The 14,777-nt window shown below is 35.3% G+C and overlaps 1 protein-coding gene across 1 annotated transcript; it reads left to right on the forward strand.

Annotated features, from left to right (window-relative positions):
- The first annotated feature begins 453 nt into the window (after positions 1–453).
- Positions 454–2,202, forward strand: LOC139904203 (uncharacterized). Its single transcript, XM_071886139.1, has 3 exons — positions 454–784; positions 975–1,379; positions 1,775–2,202. Exons 1-3 carry the CDS (start codon positions 454–456, stop codon positions 2,200–2,202), a joined length of 1,164 nt encoding a protein of 387 aa, XP_071742240.1.
- The last annotated feature ends 12,575 nt before the right edge of the window (positions 2,203–14,777 follow it).

Genomic DNA, 14,777 nt, shown 5'->3' on the forward strand with positions numbered 1-14,777 from the left:
AACACTATAATGTATATATTAAAACTAAGGAGTAAAAAATAATATTATCAATTCATGTACTACAGTATATACGGAGTAATACTGTATACTTAAAACTACTACATTATTACTCCGTATTATAATTTCCCTATCCCATCCGATTCAACCCCACCCCACCCCACGAGTGTGTTCAGAGAAATTTGAGACTTCTGTTATGAATGCTTTTCCTGTTTCTATTTGTTGCTCCAAAATTTCACACACACAAAATTTCAAGATTTGTTTAACCAGAATATGACGTTTTTGGTGCAGTAGCAACCACCACCCGCACGCACGTCTCTATATCTCTATCATCTCTCTCAGACACACACAAACACATACACAAACATCATTAGCTCACTTCCTTTATATATACCAAACGTAAACTGCAACAACTAGCTTTTACCCTTTGTTCTTGTTTCTTTTGAAATCAAATATATGGGCATGTTTTTTTCAGACTCTTTTCGTTCTCTTTCTTTAAACACTGATCATAACCCAGCTTCAAACCCTATTCATCATTTCATCACTACTACTTCACCTTCATTTCCAAACCAAGATGATGAAGATGATGATGAAGAACAAGAAGAACTTGACTTAAATCTCAGTGGCAATATTAATAGCATGATTAATAATGACAAAATCAGACCCACTAAATCATGTGCTAGAGGTCATTGGAGACCAGCTGAAGATGCTAAACTTAAAGAACTTGTTTCCCTTTATGGTCCTCAAAATTGGAACCTCATTGCTGAAAAACTTGATGGAAGATCAGGTACTTTACTACTTCATCATGACTTCAGATTTATTAAATAAATGTGTGATACTGTTCACAAACATTTTTGTTATTTACACAACCAATAATGCATTAGTGTTGTACCGTACAATAATCTATGAGTCTTTACTTTTTTTTCTTTTTTTTTTTATGTTTTTATAATGTTTTTTTTTTTATTATTTATTTTTAGGGAAGAGTTGTAGGTTGAGATGGTTTAACCAATTGGATCCAAGAATCAACAGAAAAGCATTTAGTGATGAAGAAGAAGAGAGGTTGATGAGTGCTCATAGAATGTACGGAAACAAATGGGCGTTGATTGCAAGACTATTTCCAGGTAGAACTGATAACGCCGTCAAGAATCATTGGCATGTTATCATGGCTAGAAAATATAGAGAACAATCAAATGCTCATAGAAAAAGAAGAATGCTGATGACTACTCAAAATACTCAACAACTTCAAACTCATGGTTCCAGATCAGACACCGCCTCCGGCACACCACCACCACCACCACCGCCGATGTTAATCTCCACCGATGCTCCGCCGCCACCTTTCAATGCAATGTTTCCTCATCAACCACTGTTTGGTCTAGTCTCCGGTTAGTTTTTTTTTTGTTTTTAGTTAATTTATGTAGATCATACAATATGTCTTTTAAGGGTTTTCACATTCAAAAAATATATTACATTTGAAAATAGTATTATTAATTAATTATTACAGTGTATTATTATTGAATTTTTCACCAAGAACAGAAATTTTGTTTTTGATATATGGAGTAGCTAGTAATGTTGTTGTCAAAGGTATATGATAATATTTCAAAGGACCATTCGTGTACAATAAAGTGGTGAAATGACAAGACCGACGTATTGATTTCAATGCATGATGTACAAGTTAATAAAGCGTGAAAGTACTGGGCCCCCTAGTTGGGATTTTGTTATCTTTTTGTGTCCAAGATATAGCTTACCATTTCCGTATGCAAAATGGGGATAATTTCAGGTGTGAAGAACAAGCATAATATGATGATGATGATGGACATCTTCAGTAACAAAAACACATGTTGGGATAAGTTATCATCATCATCAACAACATCCAGCACATCATGGATGATGGGAACAAATTGTACTACATCTTCTACAAATTTTTATGATCAACATCAACATGGAGTACCATTCATGATGATGACATCTACCATAAACCATCATCATCCATACTACCATCAACATCAACATCATCATCATGATGTCTACAACAGTAGTAGCAGCTCCTTCTCATCGGGTGCAGATAATTCCACAATTAGTACTACCCTTTCATCAGTATCAGCAGTAACACCATCACCACAAGTTTATCAAAGCCAGCAGTTTTCTGAGGCTAATATTGACATTTCACCACCACTTATTGACTTCCTTGGAGTTGGAGCCACTTGAATAATTGATAATCATAATCATATTTAAGGGTTAAATTATTTAGCTATTTTTCTTAGTTTTATTTAAGTTTATTATGTTAAATTTAACTATTTGTCAAGTAGTAATTAACTAGTTAGTTATTCCCATTAATCTTCCTTTTCATTTACATTTGACCATTTTGCATGTCCATGTTCTTGTGCAAAGTACATACCTTCAACTCATTAATTATTCTACTTCTTGCAACTTTAAAATATAAATGTTTGTTTTTTTTGTCTACTAGCTACAAATGATATACTAGTAACAAACAAATTGCAACATGCAAGACAATATCCAAAACGTTCTTATAACTAGTAGATTCATATGTGGCTAGGTGTATATGTCTTAGGTTATGATATTTAATCTGAGAAATCAAAGAAACTTTTATGTATCATAAATGTATATATAAATTGTAAGTGGTGTTGTGAAAATTAATTATCATTCATAAGTCGAGTAACGGCCAAACATCATATCCTCAGCAGAATCTTCGCAGGTGTGATTGTTCATGATATTCACATGGGAGTGCACATCTAACAATTTAACAACAATGTCATCATCAAACATATGTTTATGTGGGAACATAACAGAAATAAGTTAGATGAGGTTGGTCCCATTTTTGGTATATGCATATATCGTCACCCCTTCATTATATTACGCAATAAATTATATTTGTAGTTCAAGTCTTAGAAATTTAAGCCACAATACGTTTGTTTTGTAGTAGTAACTTTATTTACCACATTTGGCATGCAATATAGTTTATGGAAAAAGATGTATTGGACTATTATGCGTAGTATACAAAGAAGATGACGAGTATCCCATATTTAATGAGTTAATTTAGACCTATTTGGAAATTGATATTTTGATATCTCTATGAAAATGAAAATATGAATCAAATAAGATATGAATATAGCCACATGATTATGTTGTTGAGATGCATCATCAAATTAAGAGATTGAGGCTCATGCGTGTAAAATATATCATATATGTGGTGTTTGCACTGCTACAAATTTGAGAATACAAACACCTTATAGAAACCCCTTTATAAATCAAAAAGAAAAAAAACACGATTTCTAAGGTAAAACGAGACCGGTTTTTGTTTTGGCGGAATGGGAAACCGGTTTTTTGGTAAAACTTGTTTCAAAAGTAAACTTTAAAAACCTGTTATTTTAAGAAACCGATCTCAGGCTTTTGGAACCGGTTGTTCGTTAAAACCGGTTTCGATTGTTTATTTTAATTTTTAATGTAGGACCCTTACATATTTAAAATAAAAACCAAAAAAAAAAAAAAAAATAGAGGGAAAGAAAAGCAACTTGCGGGAGTAGATGAAAAACAAAAAATTACAATTCTCTTCCAAAGTTCAACTCTTCCAAAACCTGATTCAATTCTTCAGTACCAAATTAAACCTAATTCAACTCTTCATTCACCATCGTCACTCACATTATCACCACCACCTCTTCCACCATCGTCGCTACTCACCACTGCCACCTCTTCCACCATCGTCGCTAGTCACCACCGTCACCTCTTCCACCATCGTCACTACTCGATCACCACCGCTTCAGCACACTTACTTCAGCATCATTCTTGCTCAATTTCACACTTGCTTCAGCATCATTCTTGTTCAATTAACATGGTACTTTTGTTTTATCAATTTGTAAAATATAGTGTTAGGGTTTAATTGTTGTGTTATAGGGAACTCTTTTTTTTTTTTTCCTTCATTTTTTGCTCAATTAACATGATTCTGCTACTGTTTCTTTAAGGTGCCACTTAGATGTTGTTATTTGTTGCTACGCACTTGCTCAATGATATATTCATTCACATCTTCACTGATGTATTCTATTTTATTTCAAAATTATAATTTTTTAATTTTCATGACATGTATATTGTGAATGTATAAACTTAGTGGTTGTTTGATATTTGCAGGATGATACCAATTTAGTTGCAGATATATATCATTGAATGGAGAATCTGTTATAAGTTTGTTATTGTGCTAAGTATGAGTAAAATTATCATATTAAATCTCCTAAAGTCAAGGTGCGTATTCTTATTCTCTTAATATGTTATGGTATGAATTTTATGTATTAATACAAGTGGAATAATGTTGTTGAGCTTAATTTGTCATATGAGCTAAGAATTGTGGAATTTCTATTGAGGAGATGCCATGAGGAATTTTATCTAGCCAAATGGCTTACGGAATCGCCATTTGTGGCTAAAGGATGCTAATGATTTAGAATTTGAAGTGTAAACTAGTCAACTCTAGTTTTAAAAAGTTAATAAAAAGGGCTGATTGGTTTTGTGAATTATGGTTTATAAGATATTGTGGGATGGTTATATGGTTATGGGTAAAGTATATGATTGATGTGGATCAAATAGAACTACACCATCTCTTACTTGAGGTTTAACATGTGACTAGTTGTGCTTTTTGGGCTAATGTATGTGGGTTGAGGCAGCTGTGCTCGATGAGTTTCCAGTTACATCTTATTCCGCCTTTTGAATTGCATAAGCTATATATATATTACATTACATAAAGTAATATAAGTCTTCATTGGTAGGAATAGTAGTTGAATTTTGTTGTGATTAACGTCCTTGCAACTTGTAGGAACGATTATGTTGGAATTCATCATATTAACAAGTTTCATGTAGTGCATGTCAAAACCGATTTGAACATAAAGCGGAAGCATATTAATATAAACAAATTAATATAAAGTTTAACCTTTTAAACATGAATTCCAAAACCATATCAAGTCAAGAAAATATGCTTACAAATGTAAAAGAGCTAGATTAGGATGTACCTACTCCAAGTTAGGAGGTAAAAGTGGATGAAGATGAAGATGATGAAGATGATGAACTAGCAAGCTTCTTACTTGAAGCCTCAAGTTTTGTATACCCACAAGCCTTTTGTATCAACACCCTTGAAACTAGGTTAGGATTTAAACACCAAATGCAAGTAAAATCAAAATGAAGAACACCTTGTTCTTCCTCCCTAAATTTCGGCCAAGAAGAGAAAAGGAAGAGAGATTTTGATTTTCAAAAATCTAGTAAATGTGTGTGTGAGAGAGTGCAAGTAAGCACGCATGTAGGTAGAGTGTGTTATTAACTAAAAGCAAGCATGAGGTGGCTCTCTTGGAGTTCCCAAAACCGCCACCACCATCATCATTCTTTTTTTTTTTTTTTTTTTTTTTGCTTTTCCTTTTAATAACATAAAACTTGCACTCTTTGTTTATTTAAATCCATGCACATAATTTTATCTTTATAAACCACTTATAAAGTTCAATATGTTACTTGCACATTTAAATATAATTTTATAAACCACTTTATAAAATTATAACACACATATAAGTTTAATCATATAAATAATTAAACTTGCACTTATAATTATCCAAATAATTATTTCTTGCATTTTATCTTTAGAAAACCAATTTCTAAAGTCTAAGTGTCAAGTATTCATTTTAAAGATCCACTCATTAAAACAAATACATAAAAGTGTTGACGGCTTGTTATTGGGTATGACCCGACTTGGATCATAACATATTGGCCACATTAATTTATTATGTCTCTCGGGCATATGAAATACCTTCAGATTAAACGGTATTAATCGACCTTATCAACAATATCAAGTGCGGAAAAATTCGATATTAGGTTTTATATCAAAACAACTTAAAACAACCTTGCCTATTGATTAAAAATGACTTATATAGATTTATATATCGACCTTGAAGAGTGCTAGACATGCAGAGAATGATAAAATATGGCTATGGTTGTGAAAGGTTCGTCACCCCAACAATGAACCCGAAATTAACATTATATATACTCTACACATGTAACCGTGCAGATGTGTTTGCAACCGTGCGGTTGAACTTGCATCCGTGCGGTTACACAAACAGTTTGTAAGTTAACAACAAATGTATACAATTGATTGTAATCGAAATAGAAAACGTAACAAACCAATAAAAAATTGTCTAGAGTACTTACAATAGCACTCACGAATACATGATAATGAACTAGGACTTACATTATGCACTAACAAACTCCTCCGAGGACCTAATTCATTGCAAAAACAGCTGAAATCGAAAAGATAAAACTTTAAGTACATAAATCATAATCATAACAAGTACGGACTGCACGGTTGAATTGAATGGCATGATCCTTGTTGTAGCTCATGAAAAATCGAATGTCTTCTCAACACCTTTATGTCAGCTTTACACATTTTCCTGATCCACCTTGGATCGAATATCCTTATTTGATTCAGCTCTTTCTCAGACTCTAGGTTTATCACCGCTTCCTCAGTTCGACTGTCATAATACCACCATTTAAACTTCTTACCAAAATTCTGTGGCATCTTGCGAACAGGAGCATACTTCATAGTCCTCGTATCCTTATACCGTACGACATTTATCCTTTGCCCAGTTTCCGAATCAGTCCTATACGTGATTCTCGGAAACTGTGGAGCCAACACTGACCAGCCATACTTAAATTCCTTCTTTATCTTATGCTGCATCCACTGACCCAAACCGTTTGTCTTACTGTAGAGTAGTGTCAATCGGGTCAGTTCCATCATTTCAAAATACGGCAATATTGTCTTGAAATCAATGGCATACTTGAAGTAATCAACACCGTTGTCCCTTCTAACTCCAAAACGCTCTAAGTCCTTAAAAACCGCCCAACTCAAAATTTTACCACCAGTCACGTTACCTGTTCTATCATAAAACAATTTCTACTTGGGTTCCAGTGACGGCTTAACAAACTAGGACTTCTTCATATTCTTCTGATATTCTCTCCATTCTTGATTATTTTGTTTATTCACCTCCTCAACATTTTCACTCTCTTTGTTTAACCCTGAAGATTCACCAACTTCTTCAGCAGCCTTATTTTCATCTACCTTACGACTCAACACATCATCACACTGTTGCCTAAACAGATCAGCAAACTCCGGCAAATCTTCACCAATATTCTCACTTGATGAATTCTCGTCATTGACGCATCCTCGATAATAACCTCTTCTGCACTATCATCCTCAGTATGTCTATTTACACTTGTTCCCGACGTATTTGGTGCTCTTTAACTAGCTATTAACTGCTCTACATCAATACCAAACATCCTAGCTATCTCCTCATCACTCATAGTATGTACAATTTCTCCTTCTTCAACATCATAGTTCAGCGAGTTGATCACTGTACCTTGATTGTCCAAAAAATATGTTAACCTATGAATATCGACGGAAACAGGTTTAGGAAAATGTACCTCCTGAATTTGACTTACGTTCTCAGGACCATCAGAACAAACTCATCTTAACTGTTTTCTAACTCATCTTCAATGTTTTCTAACTTAACTGTGCCATCTTCACTGTCAGGACAAAGCTTATCCTTGAACCTTCTCTCATGATGATCCAGATGTTAGATTCTTTTAGCTTGTACCTTTAGCTTCTTAACCTATTCAGTTTCTTTCTTCGAATTCTCTAACTCAGAGGTCAGTCGGTCAACCTTACCATGCAACTCTTCAACTGTCTTGTTCTTCTCTTTGTTGGTTGACTTCAACTTATCACATTTCGAAATAAGAGATAACATTGTGGATTGCAGATTAGAGACCTTATTAGCCAAATTAGCATAGCCACCTGACAGTGGAGCAACTAAAGCAGTTAAGCCTCCAGTCTGAGATTATGTTGGATCTTGTTGATGTGGTGGGTTTGATTGACTTGGTTGTGTAGGATGTGTTGTTGTGAGGATTGTATCTTTAAAGTAGAAGAAGAAGAAGAAGAAGAAGACACATCACTTTTCATTTTGACAAGGTATCGTGACATGTTCAATCTACCTCTGATTGGTTCAGTATCAACAACCGGTGTCACCTCCTTCCTCATCAGCGACAACAGAATATCACCATATTCATCAACACCTAGATCCTCTTCCAAACTTAAATCCTCAACCTCATTAACATTCGGTACTGACTCTGACCCAGCAGCACCCTGATTAACATCTTCTTTATCAGACTCTGTAAGAACCGGTGCAACATCCTCCTCATCAGAGTCACTTTCATCATGTCTCCACTTCTTGTTCTCTGGAGCAACAAAGTCAGGCTTGATAAGATGACCGAATAAAGTTCTATTCGGGGGTGTGTCCTTCCCTTTGTAGAACCTCAAGCTTCTAACAGCCTTATTAATCATGATATGCAGCTTAATAAGATCCTCAGGATCCCTAATCAACTCATCATGTTGAGAATCAATAATCAGTTGAAGAAATTGAGGATATATGAGCTACATATGAAACTTGAACTTCATGTTCTCCACCATGTAATCAAAGATCATTCTTGAAAAGTTGAAAGGAATGTTCAAGATCAGTGCAACCATCACTGATAGTATGACAGTGTCCAACTCGTCATGACTTCTCTTCTAGAGCTCAGACAATGCAAGATCACATCCACCCGATGGTCACCTTCTTGGGTCTTGGATATCTTAGAATTCTTCGAGAACTCCCTTTGGTGAGACACATAAGAAGGCACATCATATGTAATGGCCTTGTAAATCCTGGAACGAGCGAGAAAAACCATGATTCCGTGATAATCACTTAACATCTCACACTTGTTCAGATTAGCCAACATGTTATTGTTCTTGCCGACTTGAAGCTCGTTGTTGTGTTCCGAAGCTTTCTGATGTGCGAAAGGTGTGCTTGTGCTTAGTTTTCATTTCAACTTTTAAATTTATTTAACCTTTTTATTATTTCACTTTTGACACCCTAACGAGCAACAAAACTCGATCAAGTGTAGTATTTTAGGTTATCATCCCAAGAGAGCGTAGAAGCAGATAAAAGCTGTTAACTAATTATCTTTAGTCTAATTCTTAAGAAAGAATTAGAAATGATTAAATAAGTATTTTAAATAAGGATCCTAATGAATAGAAGTGATAGGAAAAATATGATATTAAAAGAGGTGATGGTTACAAGGACTTAGCAACAATTAAGGGAATCTAATGTGTAGTTTCATACTTACATTGATAAATAGCACATATCAATCATAAATCAATTACTATTCCTAAGAGACTAAGCTATCAATCACATAATACATACAAAGTAGGACCTAAGCATATGTCAACTAGGTGGGTGTTCAAAGTTAACATCTTAATTCATAGCATTTGAATAATCACATAATACATATCACCTTAATATTATGATGAGGACTAAGTTAACATGCAACTAGGTTTACAAATAGATAAGCTACTAAACTTAATTAGATCATCTCTAGTTACTATCTTAAAGAAATCTTAATCAAGTTCTCATGCAATCGACAATCAAACGCATATAAACAAAGGTTCTTTGACTAGGCCTAACAATAGCAAGATTACTATGCAAGTGTAATTTATCATCTTTCTCATTCAAGTCTACCAATAATCTCAACTTAAGTTTCATGCAATTCAAATACATTGTTCTGTGTGATTAACCTAGAAGATTAGATGAATCATGTAAAAGCTTACTTAGAATTAATTACTAGTTAATTCTAACTCTTATTACCTAATCATTAAGCATGCAAACATAAATCTTGATCATGGCAGAAGCAAATAGAATAATAAAAATCATAGAAACATAATCATACAATTTTGGGAAAAACCAGAAACTATACTTATTCGAGCACGAATTCGGCGACTTTGTGAGTACTAGCCGACAACTTGGAATAATCCAGCCGGCGGCTTAGATGACTTAGCCGGCGGCTTCATCTTGAATTCCCGGTGTTTGTAGTTTTCGTCCAAGTAACCACTATGAACGTTTAGTTCATAGTTGGAGACGAACAGAAATAATTAACATTAAATAAAGACATAATCAAAGTAAAAACAAGAATTAAAAGGGATAATACCTTGAATAAGGGAAAGAAACTTGAATAATCTTGATTCCAAAGCCTAAAAACTAACCTAAAAGCTAAATTATTCGTAAATTGAAAGTAGAGAATGATAAGTACATTGAAAACTGAAAAACTCAGCCTCTATTTACTTGATTACAAAGAGTATAAAGCCTAAAAACTAACCCTAAAACCTAAATTACTCGAAAACCGACAGCTGAGCCGGCAGCTCAAGTTGTCTAGCCGGCGGCTAGCCTTGGGTCGGTGACTTTATCTCCAAGTTTAACTTTATCTTCACGCTAAATTAACCTTAACCGTGTTGCTTAGCCGGCGGATTAGATACTCCAGTCGGCGACTTGTGTGTCTTCCTGATTAAATCAAATCTTTTCCTTATTTATCTTGAACTTGAGCCTTACGTACAAGTAACCCTAGACGGTGGCTTGGATGTCCCAGCCAGCGACTCCATTGATTTTCCTTGGTCAACAAGTTCTTCAATTTCTGACTTAATTTCTGGAACATTCTGGATTAGCTTAGCTTAGTCGGTGGCTTAAGATACTTAGCCGGTGGCTCACACTTTGACTTTTTGACTCTTTTGCTCTTTTCTTCACTTTTTAACCTATTTATCACACTTTCTAAAAAAACACGTTAAAAACACTTTTTACAAGAATTGTTAACTTTTATTCATAAAGGTATTAAAAACCATGTAAAAATAATAAGATAACGCGAAGAAAGCATGTATAAAATATGTATAAATTATCAAATTCTCCATACTTGAACCTTTACTTGTCCTCAAGTAAACTAAGAAAAACTAACGTATATAAGATATTTGATACTTATCGGGAATTCGTATATTTAGTTTGTTTTCCCATTTTCCCCTCCCTATACTTAAATTATGCAATGCTTGAACAATAAGAGGGGAAAAAAATAGAATCAAATAAAATTTAAGCATATAATAAGCGAATTTGAAAGTAATGAAATAAAACAAGAACTTCACTTTATTACTTAAAAAATAAACATAACAGTTGTCTAAAACACAGAATTAAAACGGAACAAAGAATGGAAATCCTAAGAAAATAAAAAAACAGGATAGGTAGTTTCGATTAGAGAGGCGTTTGTGCGACTCTTTCTTTCTTCTTTGACTACTCCCCAAGCTCGTAATACTCCAACGCAACCTCCTCTTCTTTTAACTTCATTCCTTCAACAATGATTCCAATTTTTCTAAACACCTTAAGAGCATCCATGTTTAGTTTATGAACAACAGTGGCATGAGATAGCATTAGATCAGACAACTGTTTTTCAATATCCTTATTAATTTTCGATTGGTCCTTCATAAACTCTAGTACTATCTCTTCCATAATAATCACTTTCTTATTCAAATAACCCAAATAATTGACACTATCACTTCCTTCCACACCTTTATCTTTTACAACCTTTACAAAATTTCTTTTAAGCTTTTCTCTAGGCACAATGGTGATGTATTCAACTAATGTTCCTTGGCGGAGAACAAGTGTATTGTAACCATAATTAATAGTAGCTTGCGCAATTGAAAGGAACAGAGATCCTAGAATAATGGGAGTTTCGGGATCTTCCTTTACATCCATCACCATGAAATCAAGAAAATATAAGGCGAAACCTACACGATGTAACAACCCAAATCCGTTTAACCAAAAACTGAGTACATTTTTATTTATTTATTAGTTATGTCCCATTAATATAATACATTTTCAACTCTGTTTTAATCGAAACATAACATCATAATGATACGTTTAACAATCTATCATGACCCTTGGCACACAAATTACACTTTACAAAATCATTTGTAATAATGACCCGATCACAAGAAATACGGGTTAAGACTCAATAACCCAACCCAATACCAAGTGCATAATCCCGGGGACTACCAAATCCCCCATCCGCGTCCAAATATCCAAAAGCTACCCCGTCGAGCCCAAGCGCTCCTAAGCATCTAGTCTATAACTAGCTAGCTTCATAATCACAATACCTGTAAAAAGGTAAACAACGAGAGGGGTAAGCATAAAGCTTAGTGAATGCAATAATTATACATATACATATATAATATACCTACTTGCAAACACTTACACAAATACCTCATACACGCTAGCAATTTACATGGCATACCATCGCAAAGTATATCGCTAAATCTCCAAGACCACAAGCTAGCACAAACAATAGCATATATAACTCGAACAATATAATATGCTACACTACAGCACATAACCATGGTTAACCAATAGTACGAGGAATGGTACTTCGAATTTCCCATTGGTGTTCCCAACAACCGTTAGTGCACAACAAATTATAACACTAACCCCGGAGTGGTATCGATCGCCCGAACTTTAAACCCACCCGTCACGTGTGATGTGGTATCGAACGCCCGAACTTTAAACCCACACTACATGCCCACACACATATATGACATGGCATCGAACGCCCGAACTTAAACCCATATCATATATTGACCCGATGTGGTATCGACCGCCCGAACATAAACCCACATCGAATCTCGTACAAGTAAATACATTATATACACATATGCATAATCATTCCACTCACCTCGTGAACTCGAGCATTACAAACCATGCGCGAAATCTTCACCACACGCAACCGAGCAAGATTTTACCTATAATACGCATATAGGTATACACATAATCAACATACAACCCCATTTGAACTCTTGACCCGTCCAAATGAACAACAAGTGCAAAATACACCCTTTTGCACTTTTAACACTACCCGAAGGTCCAAAACTAACGAGACTAGTTCCCGCGTTCCCGAAATACCCAAATATGTCAACTTTAACCTCTAAACGCATACTAGCTCGTATTTTACACAAAACCCATTCCATGGTTGACCAAGTTTGACTTTATTGCTAAAACACCAAATTTTAACCTAAAATCACTTCTCGCGAGTAATTACATCAAAAGCATCATTTAACACTTGACAAAAGCGTTTAACATCCAATTAATCCAAATTAGTGTCATCCTCAATTTTGACCCAATTCCAATTGCTCATTTTGACCAAAGTCATAAAACGCCCCAAAATCGCTAACGACTAGTGATTATATTTTCAAGACAACCACTAACACTTAAATCAAGTATTTACCTACTTGATTTACCAAAACTTGACTTAAAACCCATTTTGACACATAAACCCTAATCTTGACCCATTTCAAAATTAGTCAACTCAAATACACCCAAAATGGTTCCAACGCTTCCAAAATCACTAAACTAAGTGATTACACCCAAAACTAAAGCCTAATCATGGTCAAAACGTCAATCCACCCAAAACCCGCCATGTATAAAAAATAACTAGTTTCCATAACCCACTTCATCATCTAAATGGATTTTACAACTAAAAAGCTAAATACCCTAACTTGAATATCAAATCATAAAGATGAATTTCGAAGTTAGAACTTACCATCACTATCACAACGTAGCCGTGAATGAGGAGAACAACTTTAACTCTTGAGACCCGACCCGAATCACTCTTCTTCATCCCCGATTCGAGCTTTCTCTCTCTAAACCCTTTACTCTCTCTCTAGGGTTTGGGGTGTGAGTGGGAGGGAAGAAATGAGAAGGAAATGAGGTTTAGATAAGATTGGGATCAGTTTTATGGCCAAAGACCCGTCCATATGTGAAATACCAACTTTGCCCCTCATTTAACTCATTAAAAGGCTGAAAAGTACCAGATCATGCCTATTGTCGCGCCGCGGAGCAAATTTGTCGCGCCGTGGCCCAAAGGGTGATTTTAGATCACTTTTTTTAAGCTTTCTGACCCTCAAAATAGGCATTTGTCGCGCCGTGACAATTGCCTGTTTCATCTGAACTTCAGCAAACTTGTTTTGGCCATAACTTTTTGACCGTAACTCCGTTTTCGATGAATCAAATATCGTTGGAAACGTAATAAGATTTTCTTTCCAATGGTAAGGCTTTAAAACATCAACACAAGCTTTATTTGGGGTCAAAAAGGTACGTACACACCTTGTGACTCCAAACAACGTCCAGTTTTCTTCGACGTTCGAACAAGCAACACGTACATGTCTTGTACACTTCATACACGCATCGTACACCATAAATACATTATGTACAATAAATATTTGGGTCTTACAACTCTCCCCACTTAAACTCGATCACGTCCTCGTGATCTTCATCACTTAACCCATCCGGACCTACATCCTATGGTCCTTCGACGTACTTTCGAACTCGAAGTCTACGAAATTTCCCGCAACGCGAAGATCTTACACCGCACTTAAGCGACCCTTCCGATGAATCACCCCTTTCAACTTAATCTCCATTCGCGATTTACCAAATCCACGAATCCGAGCACTAGAAAGTTGCTCAATCCCTCACATTGGGAAGAACTCAACCAATCTCGTACCGAGATATCACCCCTTTGGTGTACCCTTCACAGGTACAATGCCAAGAGTAACCACGTTCCACAATAAGGTCAACATCCAAAACAACGAAGACCGAGTAAAAGTAAATCCTTACGGATAACACTTACCACTTAACATCCCTTCAAGTTCTCCTGTCTACAACTCGCAACAAGCTACATCCTTACCTATATCACCCAACGCGATCTACTAGGTCCACTACGCTGTGAACCAAGTCTTGCATTAATCCAAATCGAGAAGGATTCATGCAGCGTTAAAACTTCGTGCTTCACCGGTTCATAAACATACACTCAACCATTCAATCATGAATGTTCTCCGATTCAAGAACCAA

The sequence above is a fragment of the Rutidosis leptorrhynchoides genome, chromosome 4, assembly GCF_046630445.1.
Source record: "Rutidosis leptorrhynchoides isolate AG116_Rl617_1_P2 chromosome 4, CSIRO_AGI_Rlap_v1, whole genome shotgun sequence".
Taxonomy (NCBI): Eukaryota; Viridiplantae; Streptophyta; class Magnoliopsida; order Asterales; family Asteraceae; genus Rutidosis; species Rutidosis leptorrhynchoides.